Genomic DNA, 23,515 nt, shown 5'->3' with positions numbered 1-23,515 from the left:
ATCATCATGGCAAGCGCCAGCCAAACCCACAATTACAAGCAGGGCTACTCCAGCCAGACTGTTGCAACGCAACAAGCTCGCACCGCCGAGGCAGAGGCTGCTTTCCTGCTGCCATATATCAAAAAGACAGACTTCATTCTTGATGTTGGCTCCGGCCCTGGTACTATTACTATAGGCCTCAGCAAATGCGCCAGTGAAGGCCGGACGGTCGGCATCGACATTTCGGCCAACGTCTTGCAAAGGGCCAAGGCAGCGGCCGACGAAGCTAGCATCCCCAACGAGGGACCAGGAAGCATTCTCTTCGAGGAGGGCAATATCCTCGAAGGACTTCCCTACCCGGACAATACATTCGATGTCGTATTCTGCTCCCAGACCTTGGGGTATATGCCACCACCAGACATGCCAGGCAAGGCACTCGCCGAGATGCGACGGGTGCTGAAGGCCGGGGGGGGGGGGTCCTGGCCACGCGCGATACCGTTGAGCAGCACTTTTACCCACGGAGCGTGGACCTCGACCGTCTTTGGGTGGGAAATTTCCAGCGAGCTGTGCTCAAAGGACATCCACATCCTGAAGCAGGACTTGCCCCGCCAGTGATGCCGGCGCTGCTCCGTCGAGCGGGCTTCGATGCTGACGCTGGCAAGGTTCGCATCGGGACTGGAAGTTCGACTTTCTGGGGACCAGACATGCGGCACAAGCTGTCGACGCGTGCAGAGAGCCAGTTACAGCCTGGTGATCCGTTATATCGGAGCTGGTTGGAGGCTGGTATCACCGAGGATGAGATACGGGAGACGGTGCTGGCGTCGAGGAAATGGGCCGAGACAGAGGATGCGTGGTATGCGGCGCTGCATTGCGAGATGCTTGCGTGGAAGTAGCATGTCGGATACTTCCATAGTGAACGCGCAGGCATTGAGATTGAACTCTGCATTGGTCACCGTGTCCGGTTCGCATGAAAGCGAAACACTGGAATCCGCTGTGAGGTTCGACGCGTCATTGTGTACAGCTATGGGCGTTGGTCAACCGGTAGTTTCTCCATCCTGAGCTAGTCGCTCAACGTGATGGGGCTCGGCGACCGACAATCTGATCGCGACCTCTCGTTACGCAACCATCTGGGGCCTGTTGATAATTCAATGAATGTTTCCAACCAGACGTTGATCTCGCTGTGCCAAACTCCCGGTTGGCCCCCATTGGAGCCGAGTGCACGCGTGGGGGCCAGACGGCTTTCTCTCTCTTTCTCTCTCTCTCTCCCCCCTTATTTGAGCCAATCCTCATATCACGGCTCTTGTAGCTCGCAAGACCACTTTGTCATCCCCTACCACTATGGGCCAACAAGCGTCTGTCCCCAAGCCGGGCGCCGAGATCCAAGTCATCGGCGCCGGTCTCTCACGCACCGGCACTTCATCATTCAGCGCCGCCCTTGAAATCCTCCTTGACGGACCGACCTACCATGGCGGCACGCAAATCTCACGAGGCCCCTCTGTCGAGATCCAGTCATGGATGGAAGCTCTGCAATTCTGGATCCGGAGAGGTCCGAGATGGCAAAGCCAGCTTCAAAAGATCATTTACCAACGGTTAGAGGGCTACACGGCCGTCACCGATGCGCCGTGCTCCCAGTTCGTCCCCGAGATGCTGGACGTCTACCCCAATGCCAAAGTCATCTGCACCACGCGTGATCCGATTGCGTGGGAGAAGAGTATGACTCAATTGAAGAGCTTGGCCCTGGCGTGGTTCCTTCGCGTGGTTCTGCTCCCGCTGCCGGGCATGAGACATTTCGTGGATTACGCCAATCTTCTTTCTATTCAGTGGGAGCGACTGTACAGTATCAAGGCTGAAGACCACGGCCGTGAGACCTATGCTCGGCACATTGCCTGGCTGAAAGAGACCGTGCCCGAGGACCGTCTCGTCTTTTTTGATGTGAAGGATGGCTGGGAACCTCTCTGCCAGGCCCTTGGGAAAGAGGTGCCCAAAGATATCCCCTTTCCGCGCCTCAATGACTCGGAGGGGATTGAGCGTACGGCACAATATCATATTCAGCGTGGCCTGATGCGATGGGGAATGATGCTCGGAGCTGTCGCTGTCGCTGCTGGTCTCTATGTGTATCATTAATTGGGATGAGTGTGGTGTGATTTTATGTTCAGCGGACGCGTTCAGTGCGTCATTGTCGAAATATAGATATCTCTCCCGATCAATCTAGACTTGGCCGCCGATCGACTCTGTTGCAGTAGTCCGAATCTGTCCAAGCCTGACAGCCAGGATCGGCAGTCTATCTTGAAAACTCCACTTTACTTCCTATGAATGGCCCACGATTTGCTTGGGCTTACTACATGACTGCAGTGCTATAGGCTTGCGGATGGTTGCAAGGTGACAAGACGCTTGAGGCAGAAGTACCCACGGGCATCGAGATCGCTCGACCGATACTCACCTGTGATTGATTGCGAGATTGACTATGCATATTCTCAACCATGACAACCTTGTACGATCTACAGCCTTGCCCGGCTAAATTTGACACAGTTTGGTCTTGAAGTACAGATCTGGTCTTTCCATGAAGTGGATTCTATAACTATATAGATAAGCGGCTACAACGCCCTGTTCTCTCTAGGTATCTTCCGCGTTTGAACGTTACGCTTTCAGCGCGGTCTGTAAGTATCCCATCACCTTCTCAACGAGGAACCGGCGCGGCTCAGCCTGGTCATCATTACTCAAGGCATGAGACGCGTTGGGAATGATGGCACTGTGCTCCCCATCCCAGATCTGATCGGCGCCATCGTGGTCCGTGGCCTTTTGCCACCGCTTCAGATTGTTCTCCTTGTCCACCCATGACGGGATGGCTTGGTCCGCCCCAGAGATCAAGACCATCAGTTTATGTCTCAGCAGCCCTCGCTGCTTAATCATGCCAAAGGTCTTTGCGAGCTGCTCGTCACCCAGATCGGCACTGAAAAGGTCATCTTCTCCCGGCGCCTGCGGACTCTCCGGGCTGACCAGACTCAAGAACCGCCGACAGCTGACCGGGTAGATTGCCGGGTAGATATACGAGGTCATCGAGAGTGGTAGGAGAGTATCCGCGGACGGGTCCTGGGCAACCGCCTCCTTGGCCATAGCCACCATCTTCTCGTACACCGGCCGGATCTCCTCCGGCTTCTTGTCTCCAATGCCCTCGCTCAGAACCCAGTGCACGGCCTCGCGGTCCGACACGGGCGCCTGCATGATGGCCCCGTCGAGAGCGGGCCGGATCGTGTGCTCGAGGTATGGATCGAAGGCGGGCTTGCTGGTGTGGGGGTTGGGTCGGGAGAGATAATGCAGCACGCATTGACTGCCCGTCGAATGGCCCATGACGACGACCTTGCCATCGCCAAACTTGCTCGTCTTATAGTCCTTGATGTATTCAATGCATTTCGCAATCTCGTCCGTGTCCCGGTCCAGGTGCCCCAGGCCCCACGTCGTGTATGAAGATGTGAGGTTCACGGTGAAGAGGGACCACTCCGTGGGCTGGAGGGCTCGTGCCAGATCGGCCATGTACGATGTGGTTGCGAGGCCATCTCCCAACCCCCCGACGAAGAGCAGACTATGAGGCTGGCGCGCGGCGGCGGTTGTGTATTCGAACGTAACGAGGCTCTCGGTCTAAGGCGCACCGACGAGGGGTTGTTAGCTCGCTGCGTCGCAATTGATCAATTGGCCTGCGGAAACGTACATAATGGTGCAGAATACCGGGGAGACCGCCCTTGGGCCAGAACTTGGAGTACATCGTGACGTGTGGTGAGAGACTGAAAAAAGCCGCTGTCACCGGAATCGGCAGGCACACGCAGACGCGAACTCGTGGGATTTGCGTGACGAGCAATCGATTAGGTAGAATGTGGCGGCCCCGTTATCAGATCGAACTAATTTCCGACGACCGGTTCGGCGCTGCGCAGGAGACTTGGCGTGCAAATGGTTCTTGTGTGGGACTCGTTTAGCAGGGTTTTAGAATCCGAGTCAAGCGACCCACCTCCAGAGTCATCCGATGCAGTGTCGGGCTTGTTCGCCTGAGGTATGCCGCCATTTGTGGAACTGCGTGTGTCGAGAATACCAAGTGCAACTTATCCTGCCAGGGAGTGCAAGAGTTGAAGGAAGAACAATCTTGGCCGGTTATAGGTTGTGGTTGGGTCTGGGTGTTATGTCGGTATTTCAGGAATACATGTACGTATTGTACTGGACGAGCCATACATACAGACTGTCCGTAATACGACACCCGAATTACCAGTCTGTTGTACGATGCGCATCAATGCCCTATAAGTCCAGTCCAGTGGACCGTCGCCAATGTGACTGGGCCACCTCGCAGAGAGTGCAAAGGCCACTAGCCAGCGCTAGACAGGGGCATGGAGACCCAGCACACCTGATTAGATTTGGTGGCTGAGACGCCGGAGGATTTGATTAGAGCTGGAGGTCGCCCTCGTTGGGGATAGGTTGGAGTGTGAGTTTTTATTGAGAAAGACCGGGCCCAGCTGCATCTCGAGAATCCGCTCGACGAGGTCTGTGTTCAATGCTCCTGCGACGAAATCCTCGTGCGTGCATTGTACGACCTCGCATAGGATGGCATTGATTTACGAATCAGGATTCATGCGGGCCCTCCATCACTTGTTCAGGATGTTCTCCACCTCCAGAAAGGATGTGATTCCGTTCTCACTCGAGTCCTGAGCGTTGCTGTAGATGCTTCGAGTTGTCTGTGCACACTAAACTCCGAAATGGTAATCTGCAAATCATGTTTACAGCGGCGAGGATGAAGATATCCTAGCATAGAAGAAAAAGACAAGACGACAATCAACAATACCAATGCCCTCAACGTGGGATGGCCCTGGAAAAGGTCGCGTCGAGTGACTTCGGGGAGGGGGACATGGCTATGAGAAGACAAAGTCAGAAAGACAGGCCAAAAGTGGACCCACACCAAAGACGATCGTCGATGCTAGCAAGGAAATCGATTACTGAAGTGAGTAATCTAGACGAGTGGAGCAGATGGGGCGTCATCAGCTCGTGGTGTCGGAACGCGTAGGCCAATGGGCCGAAGGAGCGAAGCAACGATAACTGCGCCAACAAGCTAGCCAGCTATAGGTGTGCTTGTCTGTACTTTCTGTGAGGTAATCCTCTGATTTCTTCCCTTTTCTTTTCTTTTCTTTTCTTTTTTTTTATTTTTTTTGGACATTTTGCTTCTTGTTCACGGGGTTGCATTCTTGCATTCCTGCATTTCCTCGGGTTGGAGCACTGCCCAATCGGAGATTATCAATCTCCGCCATTGCCGCTAATACGCGGATCAGATAAATTTCTTTCGCACGATCCACTCGTCGATACATCGTGGCTTCTCGTATCTGATGATGTTTCATGACAGACGTGCAGATACACATTGCATCCACAGGCGTCAGAAATCATTCTAGGGCTCAGAGCGACTCGTTGACTCGGGTCATGAGAGATCCCGCTATTCCTTCACGCCACGATTTAGTATTCAGAATCTCCGTAGAGCTGGCGGGGAGAGGGCGACCATGCTCTTGTATACCATCCATACGCACAAGCAGATCGCAGCATATAAAGCGCGACACCCGTGACACCCACTCACCAGGGCCGATCTCGCACCAATTGAGCGCTGTAAGAACGGGCTCATTCCTGATACGTTCGCGGTTCGTTCGGCAGCGAGTGGAAACGCTGCAACTCTGTGGACAACGTAAACTCCGCGCTGAGTATATATGGCACACTATACCCTTTCAGTCAGCCTCTCATGCAAAGCTTCAGTCAATTGATCGGCCGAGCTCTGACTCCCCTCTTTACCGCAATCCGCGTCAGGATCCCCAGTCCAGTGAAGCCGGGCTACCTCCAGAATGGGCTTCATCCACGCCGACGACTTGCGCGATCAATCTGAGCGCATCAATGGAGCCGTTGGCAGCTTCAAGTCGTTCCAACTTGCTGGTCTTGTGGCTGACCAGACCCCGACTCCGACGGGCATGAGGGAAGACGTCGTGCTAGTCTCCTGGCTTATTGTTCTTCTGCGCACTCGGGAGGGTGAGCTGGCTGGCTATGACTGGGCTTATAAAAACTGTTATGAGGCGGAACCCGGAAAGCAGCATGTGAAGACAAGCGCGGTGATGCCGGGGCTGCAGACTCGTGTGGGAGACGTTGCAGCTGCGGTTTCACACCAGATTGTGACATCTTCGTCAAGTAGCCCTGCAAGTTCGCTTCTGCTAAGCACTGGCACTTTGTCGCAAAAGCCGGAAGAAGCGAAGGATGAGGTGAGTAAATGACACAGTGCTATCGGCGGAAGATAATATTAACAAATGTCCATAGCCTGTGCTTCATCTGGAGGTGCGCTTCGAGAACAGCTACCTCGATATCCGGCCTAGCTGGCATTCCGAAAACATGCTGCCGTTCACAGTCGCACATCACGTTGATGCCCTGGTTGATACCATTAAGATGTGCATGGCTAATCCCGACGCCTCCATTCAAGAGTCTATGCGACCGACAGAGCGCGATTTAAATGAGATCTGGCGGTGGAATCACCAACTACCTCCGACATACGACTTCTGCATGCACGAGGTGTTTTCAGAGCAAGCGCAGAAATCCCCAGAAAAGGTGGCCATCTCGTCCTGGGATGGCGACTTGACATACGGCCAGATCGAACAATACTCCTCGTCTGTGGCGTGGTCGCTAAAAGAACTGGGCGTGGAGCTACACGACGTTCTGCCCGTATGCTTCGAGAAGTCCAGATGGACAGCTGTCGCGGTATTGGGCGTTATGAAAGTCGGAGCGACACTGGCAATGATGGATCCCTCGCTCCCGCTTGCACGACTGCAGAACATGGCAAAACAAGTGGGTGCAAAGACCATCGTTTCATCTCGACAGCAGTACGAATTTGCGACGAGTATTATACCGACGGGAAAGCGTCTAGTCGTCGAAAGTGCCACATTTGCACACTTGTCACCTTCGCAAGAGATCCCAAAGTTGCCGACTGTACCTGCATCCACCCTCATGTATATTATCTTTACCTCTGGCAGTACCGGCACTCCGAAAGGCGTGAAGATCTCCCACGGGACCTATACGAGCAGTGCATTCCCTCGAGCCCAGGCGGTCGGCTACACTGAGGAGTCTCGTGTTCTGGATTTCGCCTCGTATGCATTCGATGTGAGCATTGACAGCATGCTTCTGACGCTGGGTAACGGTGGCTGTCTCTGCATTCCCTCTGACGAGGATCGACTGAATGACATCAACGGGGTGATCCGAAATATGCAGATCAATTACACCGGCCTCACTCCTTCCGTGGCTCGCATTCTTGATCCGGATGTAATCTCCTCACTCAGTGGTCTCGGGTTGGGAGGAGAAGCAGTGGCGGCCCGCGATGCCACGCTCTGGGGTCGGGATACTCGAATTATCATTGGTTACGGCCCTTGCGAATGTACGATTGGGTGTACAATCAACGGTGACGCCGCTACCGGCAGAGACTATATCTCTATCGGCCCAGGGAATGGAGCTGCTATGTGGATCGTCGATCCCAACGACCACGAAGTCCTGATGCCAGTCGGTGCCGTGGGTGAATTGCTTGTCGAGGGCCCAATTGTTGGACAGGGCTATTTGAACGACCCGGAAAAGACTGCGGCCGCCTTCATTGAAGACCCGAACTGGCTGGTCGTAGGTCACAAAGACTATGCTGGCCGTCGCGGCCGGCTGTATAAGACCGGAGATCTTGGAAAATGGGATCCCGATGGTTCAGGAGGGATTGTTTTCGCCGGAAGAAAGGACACTCAAGTCAAGCTGCGCGGACAACGTGTTGAGCTGGGTGAGATCGAAAGCCAGCTCAGAGCCCGACTTCCATCGGATGTCAATGTGATTGCCGAGGTCATCGTCCCTCAAGGGTCTGGCGGCCAGCCTACTCTCGTCGCGTTCGTCGCGTCGCAATCAACTAGGAGGCCTGAGAACACCGAGTTGGCATTGGTGCAGCTCCCTGAGGAGCTGGGCGAAGCGCTGTCGAAGGCTAATGTCGAGATCGCCAAGGTACTGCCGCGATACATGGTGCCCACAGCGTACATTCCTGTCAACCATCTCCCAGTCCTGATTTCAGGGAAGACGGATCGCAAGCAACTTCGAGCGCTTGGAACAACAGTCGATCTTCGTCAGCTGGATCAAGGCTCGCAGAGCACACCCAGTCGGGAGTTGAGCGATCTTGAGCAAAGGTTGCGTCGGGGATGGGGCGAGATTTTGAAGATTGACCCAGAAGGCATCCGGCTCGAGGACAACTTTTTCGCGCTCGGCGCAGACTCACTGGCGGCCATGAAACTTGTGGCTCTCTGTCGGACCCAGGATCTGGACCTCTCTGTCACCAACACTTTCACAAACCCGACCCTGCAAGCCATGGCCGGCGTCGTCCAGCCCTACAGCCATGAGACTCAGACGGAAACACCGGCATTTTCGATGATTTCACAACCTCGCGACAGTGCCTGTTTGGAAGCCTCACGCACATATGGATTTGACCAGGCAGCTATTGAGGACATGTACCCATGCACGCCCACGCAGGAGTCACTGTTTACCTTCTCGCTGAAGTCAAAGAAGCCTTACGTCGCTCAGAGAGTGGCATGTATTCCATCCGGTATTAGCCTGGATGCTTGGAAGAGAGCATGGGAAGATGTCGTCGCATCATTTCCGATTTTGCGCACTCGTGTGGCCCAGCTCCAGGAGCCTGGGCTTCAACAAGTTGTCTTGAAGGACAACATCGCCTGGAAACAGTCCGTCGACCTTGACCAGTATCTCGAGCAGGACCGAAATGAGAAGATGAACCTGGGAGAGCGTCTCGCTCGGTATGCTATTGTCAACAACCAGGTGGATGACAAGTCTTACATGGTCTGGACTATCCATCACGTCCTCTATGATGGATGGTCCGAGCCCGTTATCCTCAAACAAGTCAGTAATGCCTGGCAAAACCAGCCCATCGAGCTACAGACGCAGATGCGCGAGTTTGTAAAATGGGTTCGCGATACCGACCAAGTCGCCATGCAAGAATTCTGGCGCCAGGAGTTGAATGGGGCAGTCGGTCCTCAGTTCCCCCGTCTGCCCTCTCGAGACTTCTTACCAACCCCGACTGGACTGGTCGAGCACCAAATCAATCTGGAAATGAGTGCTGGATCACCTTTCACCACGGCGACGCTCATTCGTGGAGCATGGGCACTCGTGGCATCCCAATACTCGGGAAGTGATGATGTCGTCTTTGGCGAGACCCTCACTGGTCGCGATATTGCCCTGGGGGGAGTCGAGGGCATTGTTGGTCCTTTAATCGCCACAGTGCCAGTTCGGATCCATGTCCATCGCTCAACCACCGTCGAAGCCTATCTCCAGGCCGTCCAGCAAGGGATGCTTGCACGAACCCCGTATCAGCATATGGGCATGCAGAACATCCGAAAAGTCAGCCAAGATGCCCAACACGCATGCGAAGCTCCCACGGGCCTGGTCATTCAGCCCGAACCCGAGTACGTGGGCAGTGAGCTTGGCTTTCCAACTGGAGACGTGGTTCAGGAGGCACTACACTTCAACCCTTACCCGCTCATGCTGGGTTGTGGCATCCGCAAGGGGGGATTCCGAGTCTGCGCCAGCTTCGATAGCAGTTTGATTGAAGTCGTGCAGATGAAGCGAGTTCTGGAGCAACTGGAGGTTGCCTGCCCACAGCTTATAAGCGGTCTTGACAGAAGACTCGAGGAGATCTCCATCCTACCTTGGGCAGAATTGAACCAGATCTGGCGATGGAATCAGACTCCCCCATTGACATTTGACCCGTCATCAAAGACTCTTCGAGCGAACTCCAGCATAAGACAAGGCTCCGTCTACCCTCGGGCAGTGGTCCCTTGGGTGTGTAACTCTCGGAATCCATCTTTACTTTCTCCTATTGGCTGTGTGGGTGAGCTCTGGCTCGAGGGAGATTTCCTCCCGGGAGAGACAGTCGAGTCACCAGCTTGGCTTGTTGCTGGCACTTCGTCTTATGCCGGTCGGACCGGTAGCCTTCATGCAACGGGAGATATAGTACGCTTGCAAGAAGACGGCAGCTTGGAGTTTGTCGCACGAAAGGAGAACGTGGTCCGGATCAAAGGCTATGCAGTGGACGTTGCAGATATCGAAGCGCATCTCACGAAACAACTTCCACCAACAATCTCTGCCGCTGTTGCTATTTCCCAGTCAGCAGAGGCCGCTCAGCAGCCAAAGCTGATTATTTTCATTGAGCACCCATCCTTGGACGGGGATAGTGTTGAGATCTTGTCCGAAAAGCACAGCGTTAGCACTCCAAGCTTCACAGCGACCATCAGTACCAGCATTCCCACCAGCCTTGCCTTGGCACTGAAAAAACTGGACAAGTTTATCCATGATTCTCTTCCTTCCTACATGGCCCCCTCTGCTTATATTGTGGTAGACAAACTCCCCACTGAGAAGGAAGAAGAGCATCGCTATGTCCTGAACCAGCTAGCCACTGAAACTTCCCAGGATGTTGTTGCCAATGTTTGCAATGGACTCAAAGAGGCGTGGAAGAAAACCACGGTGCACACAAGTCTGACTCCCAGTGAAACCGTCTTGAGAGCCTCCTGGGCAAAGATTCTGGGAATGAGTTCGGAGCAGATCGACCTCGATGACAACTTCTTCCGCCTAGGCGGCGACTCTGTTTTGGCGATGAAGCTAGTGTCGAGTCTCCGCATGCAAGGACATAGCCTGACAGTGGCTGATATCTTCCAGTACATGCGTCTGGGTGATGCCGCTAAGCGATTGAAGATGGGTCAGGTCTCAACGCAGAAGGCCCAGCCGTACCAGCCTTTTTCCACGCTTGGTCGCGCCGATATCGAATCGTTCTTGGCTGGGACTGTCCGGCCCAAGCTTGCTAACAAATCTTGGACTGTCAAGGATGTCTTACCCGTGACGAATTCCCAGGCACTTGATGTCCACGCCACAGTTCAAACCCCACGCACCTCTATCCAGTACAACATGCTCTTCTTCGAACATGGAATTAACCGAGAACAACTCTTCCACGCCTGGAATGAGCTGGTCAAAGCGCATGATATTCTCCGCACGGTATTCATCGAGAGCGAGTCGAAGATCTTCCAAGTCGTGTTGAATGACCTTGACATCCCTGTGAGCAAGCACCGGGCTGACGGAGATCTCGAGCAAAACGTCAGGAGTATCTGCACGGCCGACGCCGCATCAAACTTCGATCTTGGTTCGTCTTTTGCCAGGCTTCTTCACGTTGAGGGTAACGATGGACAGGAATGCCTGGTCATTCGTCTCTCACACGCTCAATATGACGGTGTCTCTCTGCCTAGGTTACTTCAGGACTTTGAGACTCTGTACACCGGTGCCAATATTGCTGATTTTGAGCCATTCTCAGCATACGTTGCGCAAAATTCCGATGAGAACATTCAACAAAAGGCCATCAGTTACTGGACTGGTCTGCTGAAGGGGTCATCATTGTCTGTCCTCGAGGGGGCCTCCGGGAACCCGACCGACAAAGGCGTATTCCAGACCAAGTCTGTAGACAACTTCCAACCCTTGGAATACATTACCACCGCGAACCTGCTCACCGCCGCATGGGCACTTCTCCTGGCTCGTCGTCTCCAAATCCAAGATGTCACCTTTGGCGGCGTCACATCCGGCCGAGTCATCGACATGCCCAACGTGGAGAACGTACAGGGCCCGTGCTACCAGCTCACGCCGATCAGGGTGTTTTTCGAGACCAACTGGACTGCCATGGATCTCCTGGAGTTTGTTCAGAGACAGAGCGCCGATTCTGCCGCACACGACTTCCTCGGCTTTGACAGAATCGCCAAGCACTGCACACACTGGTCACCTGAGGCTGGATGCTTCGACTCGCTCGTGCATCATCAGGACTGGGACGACTTTGATAGCATGCCTTTTGCTGATGGCTCGTGCAAGGTAGACATCCTGACCCCGGATGGCGATGCGCCATATCCTCTCAAGGTTGTTTCATTCATGAAGGAGGGCCAGATGCAGGTCGGCGTTGTTGGGAGTGAAAGGGATGCGTCGTTTGTGAGCACCATCCTGGATGAGTTGGCTGCGACCGTGGAAGAGCTCTCAACTCGTCGATCGGAGAAGTTGGTTGATTCTGGGTTGTTTTGAATCACTGTCTGACGTTGAGCATCTGATCAGGGGAGATGGGGGATCAGTAAGCAGGCAGGCAAGGTATATAAATAGTCATGGGACGGCACTTGTGTGAAAGTATGTACATACTGCGACAGCAGGTCGCAGATTATCTGACTATTCCATGTAGCTTAGAAGATTCGGAATATCAAAGCACTTTCCATTATCTAAACAACTGCCGTGTTTCTACTGATGTCACCTTCAAAAAATGGGTTGTTGTTAGAGATATATATTCAGCAGTCTCAGTTAAGCTTTGCCCATCTAATTCTCCAAATTACCCTTGATCATTGATTTACATTATCTTTGATTAACCACGATCTAGGTCGTTGAGACAGAACAAGCCTGGGGAACCAAGATATCCAAGACGTGATATAATAGATGAACGGATTCAGTATGCACACGGTGGATTGTATGTATTAACAGAGTAATATAAGGGTAAATGCAGGAAGGACAATGAGAAAACGCTATAAACAGAATGCAAGTCTAATTTTAGCACAGCGCAGCACCCTCAGGTGGCCACTGTCTGGTGCATGACGTTCGATCTATAGCTGTCGGACCGCTCGAGCAGTTCCTCGTGGGTTCCGCGATCTGTGCATCGGCCCGCATCAATCAAGAAGATGACATCCGCCTTTCGGATAGTGTGAAGACGGTGGGCGATCGCGACGACTGTAATGTCCTTTGCAGCCTTCTCGAGTCCATCCTGCAGCAGCTTCTCGGATTCGGCATCCAGCGCACTGGTTGACTCGTCCAGGATCAGCAACTTAGGCTTCCGGACCAGCGCGCGCGCAATGGACAATCTCTGCTTCTGTCCACCTGAGAACTGGCTGCCATTTGGTCCGCAGAGGGTTTCGTAGCCATCTGGCAGCGCTTCAATGGTCTCATGGATATTAGCCAGCTTGCATGCTTCTTTGATTTCGTCCATGGTGGCGTCGTGGCCCGGTCGGGCGCCGAGCCCGATGTTGAACGCGACGGTTCCCTCGAAGAGGACACTCTCTTGGGGCACCAGGGAGATGTTGTCACGGAAAGAAACATCCCGGGTCTTAGTGACATCCAGACCATCGATGAGGATCGAACCGGACTCAGGCATGTATAGTCGCTCGGCCAAGGAGATAATCGTCGATTTACCAGCACCGCTGGGACCAACGAGGGCACAAAACTGACCAGGACGGATGTCAACATCCAAGCCATTCAAGACTTTCATGTCTGGTCGAGCAGGATACGCGAAATGGACATCACGGAGTTGCAAACTCGAAGCCTTGTTTGAGGACCCCGGGAGCTTAGATTCAGCTGTCTTTTCGGAATCAAAGGCTTCCATAGAGGGCGTGTGTGAGGGCACACGTCCTTGCATTTTGTCAGACCCAATCTCAATGAGACTCAGAATTCTGGCCATGGCAGCTTTTGCTGCGGAGAGCTCCGGAGCAAGGGCAAACATTTGACTCCAAAGGAGAGCGCTGACAAGAAGGGAGAAAACCACAATGAGGAACTGGGTTTGAGTGTATGTGCCGTTCAAAATCTGCTTGGAACCCCACCAGTATGCCAGGGCATTGACACAATTACCGAGGAAGTAGGTAGTGGACTGCCAAAAGCTAGCTTGTAAGGTAACAGCCAGAGTCTCCTTGCGAGGGCCCTTCAGAGATTGGCGATAGTTCTTCAGAGTTTCATGCTCCAGGGAAAGGGAAGCAACTGTCTTGATAGACGTGACTGCCTCGACCCCAATGTCGACAGACTGGACATAGGCATTCTCATGACGATCTTCGAATTTCCCGAGGACCATCAACTCCATGAGACCGGCACCGAGCAGAAGTGGAACCAAGGCCAGGCAAACAAGAGCAACCTTCCAGGCGATTATATGACACAGGATGATTGCTGCGATCAGGTTGACCGTGATGGAGAACAAGGTGCCGAAGACGGAGCCACTCAGACCAGCCAAGGTGTTTCCATCCCGGGTGATATAGGACAGAAGCATTGGAGGCGTACGCCCCTTGGATTGATGCCATTGAAGATCTTGCTCAAAGAGCGACCGGAATGACAGGACTCGCACGGTATACACGATCTTCTCGGAGACCCAACCGAATCCGCCCCAGCTGACAATGTTGGCGAAAAATTCGATGATGGCGAGAACGAAGAACATCAGGCCATAGAAACTACCTTGCGAGCGAATGTATCCTGCGGTGTGGCATGGACTGAGACTGCCAACTGTGTTTCCGAAAATCACGGCTTCGCCAGAGAAAGCTCCGCCAACAATAGTCGCACCGAGAAGGGCCAAAGCAATGAAAAGAAGATGCGGTCGCAGGGTCGGCGCGTAACCTTTCAGGAGACCCCATATGGACTTCTTGGGAGTCTCGGGCTCCTCTTCCTCTGCTTCTCCACCATCACCGGCCGGGGTTTCCTCCGTCGTGACATTGGTCCCTTCGGCCTTGCCGAGACCGTTGGAGAGATCGCTCTTCTCGTTCTCAGCATCGGTCAAGGAAGTCTGATCGGACTTGCTGATCGTATCCACAGTCTCATTCTTCTCGGGTGAAGATCGGAGGGTTTGCAAGTTCACCAATTCGGCGTAGGATCCGCCCTTGGCCATGAGTTCCGCATGATTTCCCTGCTCGACGATATGTCCTCGGTGCATGACAATGATATTGTCGGCGCCGGTGATCGTAGACAGGCGATGGGCAATGGTGATTACAGTACGGCCAGTTGCGATGTTGTTGATAGCATTTTGAATCCGCTGCTCACTTCGGGAATCCAGCGAAGCAGTAGCCTCGTCAAGGATAAGGACCGCAGGGTCTCTTACCAGAGCCCGTGCAAGAGACACACGCTGTTTTTGACCACCACTGATCAATCGTCCACTGGAACCGACCACCGTGCCGTAGCCATGCTGGAGCTTGGAAATAAAGCCAGCTGCATCTGCAAGCCCGGCAGCCTTTTCAACCAAATCGACGATCTCGACGATGTCGGAGCCACGTTTTTCTGCGGCAGTCATGAGATCTTTGCCCTCCCGGGCTTCATTCGCGATATCTGCAAGATCAGAACGGCCAAAAGCACCCTTCAGGTGCGCATGGGCGGGATTGCTGGAGCCAATCAAGCCGTAAGCAATATTCTCTAGGAGTGAACGATCGAGAAGAGAGGGTTCCTGCTGCACCAGACTGAGGAAGCTTCGCAGGTCGCGGGTATTGACATCACGAAGGCTGTGACCGTCGAAAAGAATCTCTCCGTCTGTCGGATCATACAACCTAGTGACAAGGCCTGCGATAGTTGACTTGCCGCTTCCAGAGAGACCAACGAGGGCCGTGTGCTTGTTGGCAGGAATGCTGAGGCTGATCTTGTCAAGCACGAGGATCTCTGGTCGCGACGGATAGGTGAAGGAGACGTCCTTGAACTCGAAGCCCCCTTGCGCTTGCGAAAGGCGAATCCCAGACTCGGTAGTTCCGTCAATCAAAGGCTCGCGCTCCAGGTCATCGCGCAACTTGTGGTATGAGGCGACGGCCTGGACGAACAAGTGAAGGAAGGGCGCCGTCTGACTCAGGAGGAGGGTGGCTATGCAATTGTTAGTACCAGCTCTACTCGAATGATACCAGCGGCAACTCACCCTCAATCAAAATAAAGATCACCGTGAAAGTCGCACCAACAGTGACGCCCGCATGGTCGGTGTTCACAGATTCAGCGACCGTTCGACTGGCTTGCCAGAATGCAAGACCATTTGCACCATACGCGACAAAGTACAAGACACCCGTCTGAATACCCACAGCTGTAGCTTTCTTCAAGCCTTCTTGCTCGGAGGCCTTGAGTGCCGTGGAAAACTTCTCTTCCAGGCGATAGTTGGCACCAAAGGCCTGCACGACCACAGTATTGGAAAGGGCCTCCGAGGCGATCGATGCGGCGCTCGCAGCGTAGTCCGACATGCGTCCAGAGTATTTCTCGATGTAATGACTTCCGATAAATGACATCATGAAATAGGCCGGGATCAGCGATAGAAGCATTGCCGCCAGCTTCCAGTCTTTGATGAATGCGATGATGTAGGCTGTCACAAAGAAGGATATGCTCGACAAAGTGATGCCCACCTTCTCTGCGGTACCGGAGCGGATTGTTTGGATGTCGGAATTCAGTCGCGACGCGACCTCGCCGGGGGGCAGGTTGTCGAAATAGGAGGGTTCTTGACGGAGGAGGTTTTTGAGGTATTTTTCACGCAGCCTCTGCGCCAATCGCGCGCCGGTCATCGTCCAGCATGTCAAGTGAATATAGATCAAGACAAATTGGGCAATGGCTAGGTACACGATCAGGAGAATCTCGTGATTGATGCTCTTCGAGTACTGGGCATTGGAGTCTCCGGTCGACGAGGAAGAGCCGTCCTCGGCGCACGTCGCGCTGTTGAAATTATCGAGAAGCTGACCGAAGATGATCCCGATAACTGGGAATGGTACACCAGCCGCAATAGCAGAGAGGATCGCAGTCAACAGCATGCCAACCTCCAGTCTGGACGGGTTCGCCGCCACGAGCAGACGCGGATAGCTCTTTAGTTTCTGAGCGAGCCCCATGGTGTCAGAAGCACTGTGGGCATGCAGCTGAAGGAGGAAGATGAGCTTGTCGATGGCGCTATGCCAGGACAATGGCAGTCGCAGAGAAAGCGCCAACTGCCTTTTGTCAGATTGCAAGCACCCAGCGCGACCGCAAGTCAGTTGTGAAAGCTAAGAAGCTCAAGACCGAGTCTTCATCTTATCAATCAGGGCGAGCTAGACCCAAACGAGTGCATGCCGAACCCACGCAATCCAAATCCATGCGATTCAGAGCTTCCGGTGTGGGCGCACTCGCTTCCTCTCGGCTGCCACGGTGACCAAGAGGGTCACGAAAAAAAAAAAAAAGTAGAGCCACGGGAGAAAGCCCCATCGACGCGAATGGCATCGGATTGTGCCGACATCGGTAGAGGGTCGAGTGGGCAGCAGAGGATCAGATAAACTCCACCAAGACCGGCAGGAGGGTGGGTACCGTACGGGAAACCGTCTGAATACACACCATACGTGTATTACCATGTCTGTATCGGTATACCCGTACATCGCTAGCGCCAAATACAGAATCCACTCACGCGTGCAGCTAGCGACCTCTAGCAGCAGCCAATTCCCAGCCATCCCTCCTTCTGGCTGAAAGCTCCAACACTTTCGGGTCCGAGTGGATGAGTGGATAATCATGGCGGATGGGAAACACACATTGGGTCCCCCGGTCTGTGCCACCATGTTCTCACCTCGCTTGATATCGCTTTGCTTGCGTGTCAAGGTGACCCGAAGCCGAAACCGGTCGTTATCAATCAACTAAAGCTCCGCAAGCCAAGCTCCAAGTCGAATCTATAAGGACAGAGATTTCCCGGTGCGCTTGGTCCGTTGAATCTTTTCCACTCCATCTTCTTGTGGTTCTCCTGTCCGGCGTCCAGCATCACCTGCAGCGATGTCCAAGATCATCGCCGCTTTTCGTCGCAACACGACCGAGACACCTCCGTCTCCGACGGTGGATGTCACCACGGTAGAGGAGAATAAGCGTGATCCTGCCGTGGATGCTGTCACCGCCCCGAACGGCAATGATGGACAACCCCAACTCCCTGACGAAGACCTGCAGCATGGTGTGCAAGATGCGGAGGCTGTGACGCTGAGCTGGTCCAAATGGACGCTGATTGGGGTCTTCACGAAGTACGTTCTCTCTTCTTTTTACTTTTCTCTCGTGGCCGGTCCGCTTGTCCGTGGCTACCGAATGACGATGAACATTGTCTAACACCCGTCCCGTACAGCATTTGGTTGCTGTACTTTGTCTATGCCTTCCAAAGCTCCATCCTCAGCAACTTGATCCCCAATCTCACCAGTGAGTGGGAGTCGCACTCGCTGCTCAATACCATCTACATTGTTGCCGACTGTGTCACCGCTGCGTGCTATATCCCTCTGTCGAAAATGCTGGACACCTGGGGTCGTGCGGAGGGCTTTGCATTCATGGCTCTCCTTGCTACCATGGGCTTGGTCATGATGGCGGCATGCCACAACCTGGCCACCTTCTGTGCTGCCTATGTGAGATAATCCGCTCCTTCAGGCATCCATGTCCGTCGCTAATGACCGCCCACGCAGGTCTTCTACACCCTTGGTTTCGGTGGCATGATCTACTGTTGTGATGTGATCACGGCTGATATTTCCCGACTGAGGAACCGAGGTCTAGCCTATGCGTTCACTTCATCGCCCTATATTATCACTGCGTTCGCTGGAGCCAAGGTCGCCGACGACCTTCTCGCTGGCATCGGCACGCGCTGGGGCTTCGGCATTTTTTCCATTGTTTTCCCTGTCGTCGCGTGCCCTCTCTACTTCGTTCTGAAGTTTAGCATCAAGAAAGCTGAGATGGATGGATATCTGGCGGAGGAACACGCCAACCGTACCTTTTTCCAGAAGGTCTGGCATTATATCATTGAGTTTGACTGTAAGTCTTGTCCCCCATGCCCTGGATTGCAGGATCCTAACTTGCCCTAGTGATTGGTGTGATTTTCTTCTCAGCTGGTCTCACCGTCTTCTTCCTCCCCTTTGACCTGGCCGGCAGCGCTCCTAATGTCTGGGAGACCCCCTATATCATTGCCATGATTGTGGTCGGGTTTGTCATGCTCCTGATCTTTATTGCCTGGGAGACCTGGGTCGCGCCGAAGCCCCTGCTCGGCTACGCGTGGATTTTCGACCGCACCGTCATAGGTGCCTGTCTGCTGGATGCGACATACCAGCTCTGCTACTACTGCTGGGACAACTACTTCACCTCGTTCTTGCGTGTGGTGAATGACCTGACCGTCGCGGATGCCGGATACGTTGGTAACACGTTCGATGTCGTCTCGGGCGTTCTTCTCCTGTTTGTCGGTTGGACAATCCGCCGCACCGGTCGCTTCAAGTGGCTTCTGTACATCGCCGTGCCGCTGTATATCTTTGCGCAGGGCTTGATGATCTACTTCCGTCGCCCCAACCAAAACGTCGGCTACCTGGTGATGTGCCAGGTGTTCATCTCCATCGGTGGCGCCGTCTTCATCATTGTCGAGCAGTTGGCCATCCTGGCCGCCGTGGACCACCAGCACGTCGCCGCCACCCTGGCCTTGCTCAATGTCGTCGGCACCGTCGGAGACGGCATGGGCGCTACCATCTCCGGCGTCATCTGGCAGAACACCTACCCCAATGCCCTGCAGAAATGGCTCCCTGAGTCAGCCATGGCGAACTTTGACCTCATCTATGAGGACATCGAGACCCAGGTTAGCTACCCGGTGGGCAGCGCCACCCGCATCGCCATTCAGGATGCGTACGGCTACGCGCAGACCAGAATGCTGGCGGTGGGAACGGGTTTGATGGGCCTGGCCATTATCTGGACCCTCCTGATCCGGAACATTGACCTCAAGAAGGTTGACCAGGTCAAGGGTATGGTCTTCTAAGCCGGGGACGGTCGGTGGGACACAAGGAGCCTTCGAGTCACTCTTTGCATCATCTTCCGCCCTCGTCTGGACTCTGGGGTCTCTAGATCACGCTGGTTTCATCGTGCTCTGGTCTTATACTATATAATTCTCATCTTTTGTATTTAAATTTGTCCTCGTGCTTGTGATGACAAAAAAATGAATTGGAGTCAGTGCATATCTTCTGCATCGTGGTTTTTTGTACAGTGAATTCAATATCGAAGTCCTTCTACATGGTCAGCTTCAGTGGCTTCGCTGGTTGGATAAGCACATGTTGGAGTTGCTTATACTTCGAAGAGTGAACTCTGATTCTACCAGGGTAGGTATATATATGGGCACTACTTGAGAAATAACTATACACATCGCCCCAAATGGCGCAGCAACTACAGTTTCGCATTCCAAGCCGCACGGTCCGCTGACTCCAGCGGCCGATCACGGCCATCCCAGAAGATCGGGCATAGCTGAAACCACTTCTCGCGACTGACGATGGAATGCACGGAGCGCTTGTGGCCCAGGTCGACGTACTTGTCGATGACCAGTCCCTGGGAGTTCTCGTAGGACAGGATCGTTGCGCCGGTGGCCTTGGGCTCGCCCACGGCGTTGGCGGTGCGCGGGTCGTCCAGGAAGCAGTAGTGGATGCAGCTGGAATACCAGGCGTTGACGCGCTTGGCGCCGCGAAAGGCCGCGTCGCCCACGAGGGAGTGCCGGCCTCGGTCGTACTGGCCGGCTTTGTAGTGCGCGCCGTAGTGATCTTCCTGTGGGTTGTGTGAGCGCGCTCCATAGATGTCATCTGCGGCAACTGGGGGTCAAGGCGAAATGTAGTGCCGTCCGCACGAGGATAGGAATGGCTTACCTTGGCCCAGTACAGCTCGTAATACGAGAAGCGCGCGTCGTTGAATCGCCCGAACAGGCACAGCACGTGTGGATCCAAGTGCAGTTTCCGGAGATACTCCCGATGCTGATCGAGCGTGCCGGTCTCGTTCCAGCCCTTGGCGACACGCGGGTCATTCTGCCAGGTGTTGAACAGCTGCAGGTGCTCCGGGTTCTCCCAGTCCACCACCTCCAGAGAGAAGTGCTCGTCGACCTCGGGGATGTATCGGCTGTAGCAGATGGAGCCGGGGTGCGGCTTGGGCCGGCGGATCGGGTGGCGCGTATAGACTGGCTCCTCGGGGAACTTGTTGGTGAAGTGCCAGTTCTCGGGGAAGACGGGGTATCGGGCCAATGGGCCTCGTACAGTGCCGTCAATGCCGTCGCCAACGACCCAGATGGGACGAGGGCCAGCGGGAGATGCAGCACCTTGCCAGAAGGCGCTTCGCAAGACCAGTAACTCTTCTGGGTGCGGGTTCGCCTGGCCCTTGGATCGCCATGGCTGAGGGTGGGCGATTGCGAGACCGGTGGCGATGAGCTCGCTGTGGACAGTTTCCTTCCCGTGGCCGTCCAGCGTCACCCGGAAGTATTCGTTTGTCGGATAGGCAAGATAGATGGCGTGGACGACGTTCCAGATCTGGGCCAACGACGGCGCGGCGTTGTCGGTCCATTGGAAGACGGTGTGCGGGCTGCGACGGGCGCGGGCCCAGGATGTGTTATCTGAGTCGGGCGGACACTCGCTCGTGGGCGGCGATGTCAAGTCGAGCCATGAGAGTGAGTCGCAGTGTAGCGGTTCGGGCAGTGGGCGTCCATTGGCAGGTTGATCGTCGAGCGTCAAGATGCGCCGGGCGGGCGTCGCTTCGGCGGCGGCGCGCACCCGATAGGCAGTGAGGAATGGATGGGGCAGCTTGACTGCCGGATATGACGGCGCATTCATTCTGAGGATGGTGGATTGGACACAAGCAAGAAGAACGGGAAATGCGCGTCTTTAAAAGAACCCCAGACGAGTCGCGGATGGCAATCGAGCCGAGGTTAGTCAGGTTAAGCGAAGCCCGCGTCTCCATCTTCGCCAAGAGGATGGCGCTTGTCTCAGAAGAGACAAAAAACATGGCGAATTCAAATTCAAATTCCTCTTCCCTTGGATCCCGCTGTGTTCGATCTCACGCTCGATCTCGCTGGTTCATAGAGTGCCCGGGCTGGTCTGTCGACGATTGCCCATCCGCGATTACAGTTCTATAGAGACTGCATGCACCATTCTTCGCCCACTCTCTCGCCATGTCACTACGATCTAGATCCTTCGACAACCCCAATTTCCAGGTCTCATTTCCCCACGAGCGGGTCGTGCAGGTCACGATCAACCGGCCGAAGAAGCTCAATTGTGTCGACATTGCAACCAGTCGGGCAATCCAAGAAGTGTGGGAGCTGCTCGATCAAGATGAGAGCGTATGGGTTGGCCTGATTACGGGCAATGGCAGGGCTTTTTGCACTGGCGCCGATCTACAAGGTAGGCGAGATCCATCCGAGATTCTCGGAGCTCCTTCTCTCTCTTCTGTCTCATTCGCACTATGTTTCAAGGCCGATCGAAGACTAACCACTCCACAGAATGGAGTAAGATGAACGAGGACGGAGTCGTCAACGACATGTCCGCCCCGGGCCTGGCTGGCTTGCCCCGACGGAGCGGCAAGAAACCCATCATCGCCGCCGTGAACGGCATCTGCATGGGCGGCGGCTTCGAGATGGTCGCCAACTGCGACCTGGTCGTCGCTTCTGCCGCGGCAGTATTCAGTCTGCCCGAAGTCAAACGGGGCATCGTCCCCGTCGCCGGGTGTCTCCCGCGGTTGACTCGCACCATCGGTTTACAGCGCACGATGGATCTCGTGCTCACCGGCCGGACGGTGACCGCGACCACGCTCCAGGAATGGGGGTTGGTCAGTCAGGTGGTGGCGGCCCAGGCCGATGTGGTGCAGGCAGCGCTGCAGGTGGCGGAGACGATGTGCCAGAACAGTCCCGATGCGCTCATTGTGGGCCGGCGAGGGGTCCGCATGAGCTGGGAGGCCGGCAGCGTGGAAGATGCGGTGACGAGTCTGGCGGATGGCTGGTATCCGCAGCTGGTGCGCGGTGCTAACTTTGCCGAAGGAATCCGGGCGTTTGTGGAGAAAAGGTCGCCGAAGTGGATGAATTCCAAGCTGTGAACGGCGGTTGCTAGGAATCATCTTATCTGATTTCGCCGGGCCGTATGTGTAAGTTTTCTAGCGTATTTGATGGATCCGTGTGGGGCGTGCGTGTGCAAGTAATCAAAGCTTGGTGCATGGCTGCTGCAGCCCTCATCCAGAAGTCGTGATGTCGTCGAGTGCCCAATAGCATCTCTAGTGCGCTCGAGCACAGGATGATGTTGATCTCTGCGAAAGCTCAGCGCGTCGATGCATCGATTCATCAGACGTGATTGGGTCGTGTATATTTCATACGGTATTGCAGTCAAATACCATCTGTTATAACAGTATTCCACTGACGGACTATCAATCTTACATACCATACCTTGATATACCGTACGCCCTCCGTGCGCAATGCAATTTCCTCTCGCCCACTCTCCCCCCATCCGGGCTCGCTTGGCCAGTCGAACAACGATTGAACAAGAAAGGACACTTCGGCGCGCTCGACCCAATAGCTTTTCCAATCGAAACCCATCGGCTGAGTCTCGGCGCCGCCCCAGTCTGGACCCATGGACCGAAGGATCAGATAACCTTTTCATTTCGGCATTGCGCCGCGCGCGACAGAATTTTCGCGTGTTGGTGGGAGGATGACGGAGTCGAGCCACATAGACCAAGCCTTCATTTCCCACAAGAGTTAAGACCATCTGATTAGATTGGCACCGGTCTGAGCTCACAACTGGTGCATGTTGGGTCTCCTCGGCTATTGATTAGCGGCATCCTGGCCGACTTTCAGGTGGAAATGCTCTCTTGCAAAGCTCTCGATTCGCCCGTGCCATTGCTAGTATATTTCTTACCTGCAGAGTAACATTCATCACTCGATCCTCCGGCGAAATTGCCGGGAGTGCAACCGTTACGTCAGACTACTTTCTCA

At 54.5% G+C, this 23,515-nt stretch overlaps 8 protein-coding genes across 8 annotated transcripts; 5 read left to right on the top strand and 3 right to left on the bottom strand.

Moving 5' to 3' along the window:
- Positions 1-6: 6 nt before the first annotated feature.
- Positions 7-872, top strand: N7459_000128 (class I SAM-dependent methyltransferase; the record flags this gene model as incomplete). The annotated part of the gene is made up of 2 exons (XM_056939313.1): positions 7-455; positions 503-872. The coding sequence occupies 2 exons, from the start codon at positions 7-9 to the stop codon at positions 870-872; spliced, it is 819 nt and encodes a 272-aa protein (XP_056803593.1).
- A 445-nt stretch (positions 873-1,317) lies between these two features.
- Positions 1,318-2,103, top strand: N7459_000127 (sulfotransferase family protein; the record flags this gene model as incomplete). The annotated part of the gene is made up of 1 exon (XM_056939312.1): positions 1,318-2,103. One exon carries the CDS (start codon positions 1,318-1,320, stop codon positions 2,101-2,103), a length of 786 nt encoding a protein of 261 aa, XP_056803592.1.
- A 513-nt stretch (positions 2,104-2,616) lies between these two features.
- sidJ (putative siderophore biosynthesis lipase/esterase) lies at positions 2,617-3,739 on the bottom strand (the record flags this gene model as incomplete). Its single annotated transcript, XM_056939311.1, has 2 exons — positions 2,617-3,615; positions 3,686-3,739. The coding sequence occupies 2 exons, from the start codon at positions 3,737-3,739 to the stop codon at positions 2,617-2,619; spliced, it is 1,053 nt and encodes a 350-aa protein (XP_056803591.1).
- Positions 3,740-5,837: 2,098 nt separating this feature from the next.
- On the top strand, positions 5,838-12,111 carry sidD (nonribosomal peptide synthase SidD; the record flags this gene model as incomplete). Its single annotated transcript, XM_056939310.1, has 2 exons — positions 5,838-6,245; positions 6,301-12,111. The coding sequence occupies 2 exons, from the start codon at positions 5,838-5,840 to the stop codon at positions 12,109-12,111; spliced, it is 6,219 nt and encodes a 2,072-aa protein (XP_056803590.1).
- Positions 12,112-12,640: 529 nt separating this feature from the next.
- N7459_000124 (ABC transporter ATP-binding protein) lies at positions 12,641-16,658 on the bottom strand (the record flags this gene model as incomplete). Its single annotated transcript, XM_056939309.1, has 2 exons — positions 12,641-15,660; positions 15,713-16,658. 2 exons carry the CDS (start codon positions 16,656-16,658, stop codon positions 12,641-12,643), a joined length of 3,966 nt encoding a protein of 1,321 aa, XP_056803589.1.
- Positions 16,659-17,559: 901 nt separating this feature from the next.
- mirD (putative MFS siderophore iron transporter) lies at positions 17,560-19,549 on the top strand (the record flags this gene model as incomplete). Its single annotated transcript, XM_056939308.1, has 4 exons — positions 17,560-17,798; positions 17,897-18,167; positions 18,225-18,567; positions 18,618-19,549. 4 exons carry the CDS (start codon positions 17,560-17,562, stop codon positions 19,547-19,549), a joined length of 1,785 nt encoding a protein of 594 aa, XP_056803588.1.
- A 401-nt stretch (positions 19,550-19,950) lies between these two features.
- Positions 19,951-21,371, bottom strand: N7459_000122 (GNAT family N-acetyltransferase; the record flags this gene model as incomplete). Its single annotated transcript, XM_056939307.1, has 2 exons — positions 19,951-20,322; positions 20,421-21,371. 2 exons carry the CDS (start codon positions 21,369-21,371, stop codon positions 19,951-19,953), a joined length of 1,323 nt encoding a protein of 440 aa, XP_056803587.1.
- Positions 21,372-21,709: 338 nt separating this feature from the next.
- sidH (enoyl-CoA hydratase/isomerase family protein) lies at positions 21,710-22,626 on the top strand (the record flags this gene model as incomplete). The annotated part of the gene is made up of 2 exons (XM_056939306.1): positions 21,710-21,938; positions 22,037-22,626. The coding sequence occupies 2 exons, from the start codon at positions 21,710-21,712 to the stop codon at positions 22,624-22,626; spliced, it is 819 nt and encodes a 272-aa protein (XP_056803586.1).
- Positions 22,627-23,515: the final 889 nt, after the last annotated feature.

Source organism: Penicillium hispanicum (genome assembly GCF_028827665.1).
Source record: "Penicillium hispanicum strain IBT 35686 chromosome Unknown utg000001l_segment0_segment0, whole genome shotgun sequence".
NCBI lineage: Eukaryota > Fungi > Ascomycota > Eurotiomycetes > Eurotiales > Aspergillaceae > Penicillium > Penicillium hispanicum.
The sequence above is the reverse complement of the archived record's forward strand: the minus strand, read 5'-3'. Positions and strand labels throughout refer to the sequence as shown.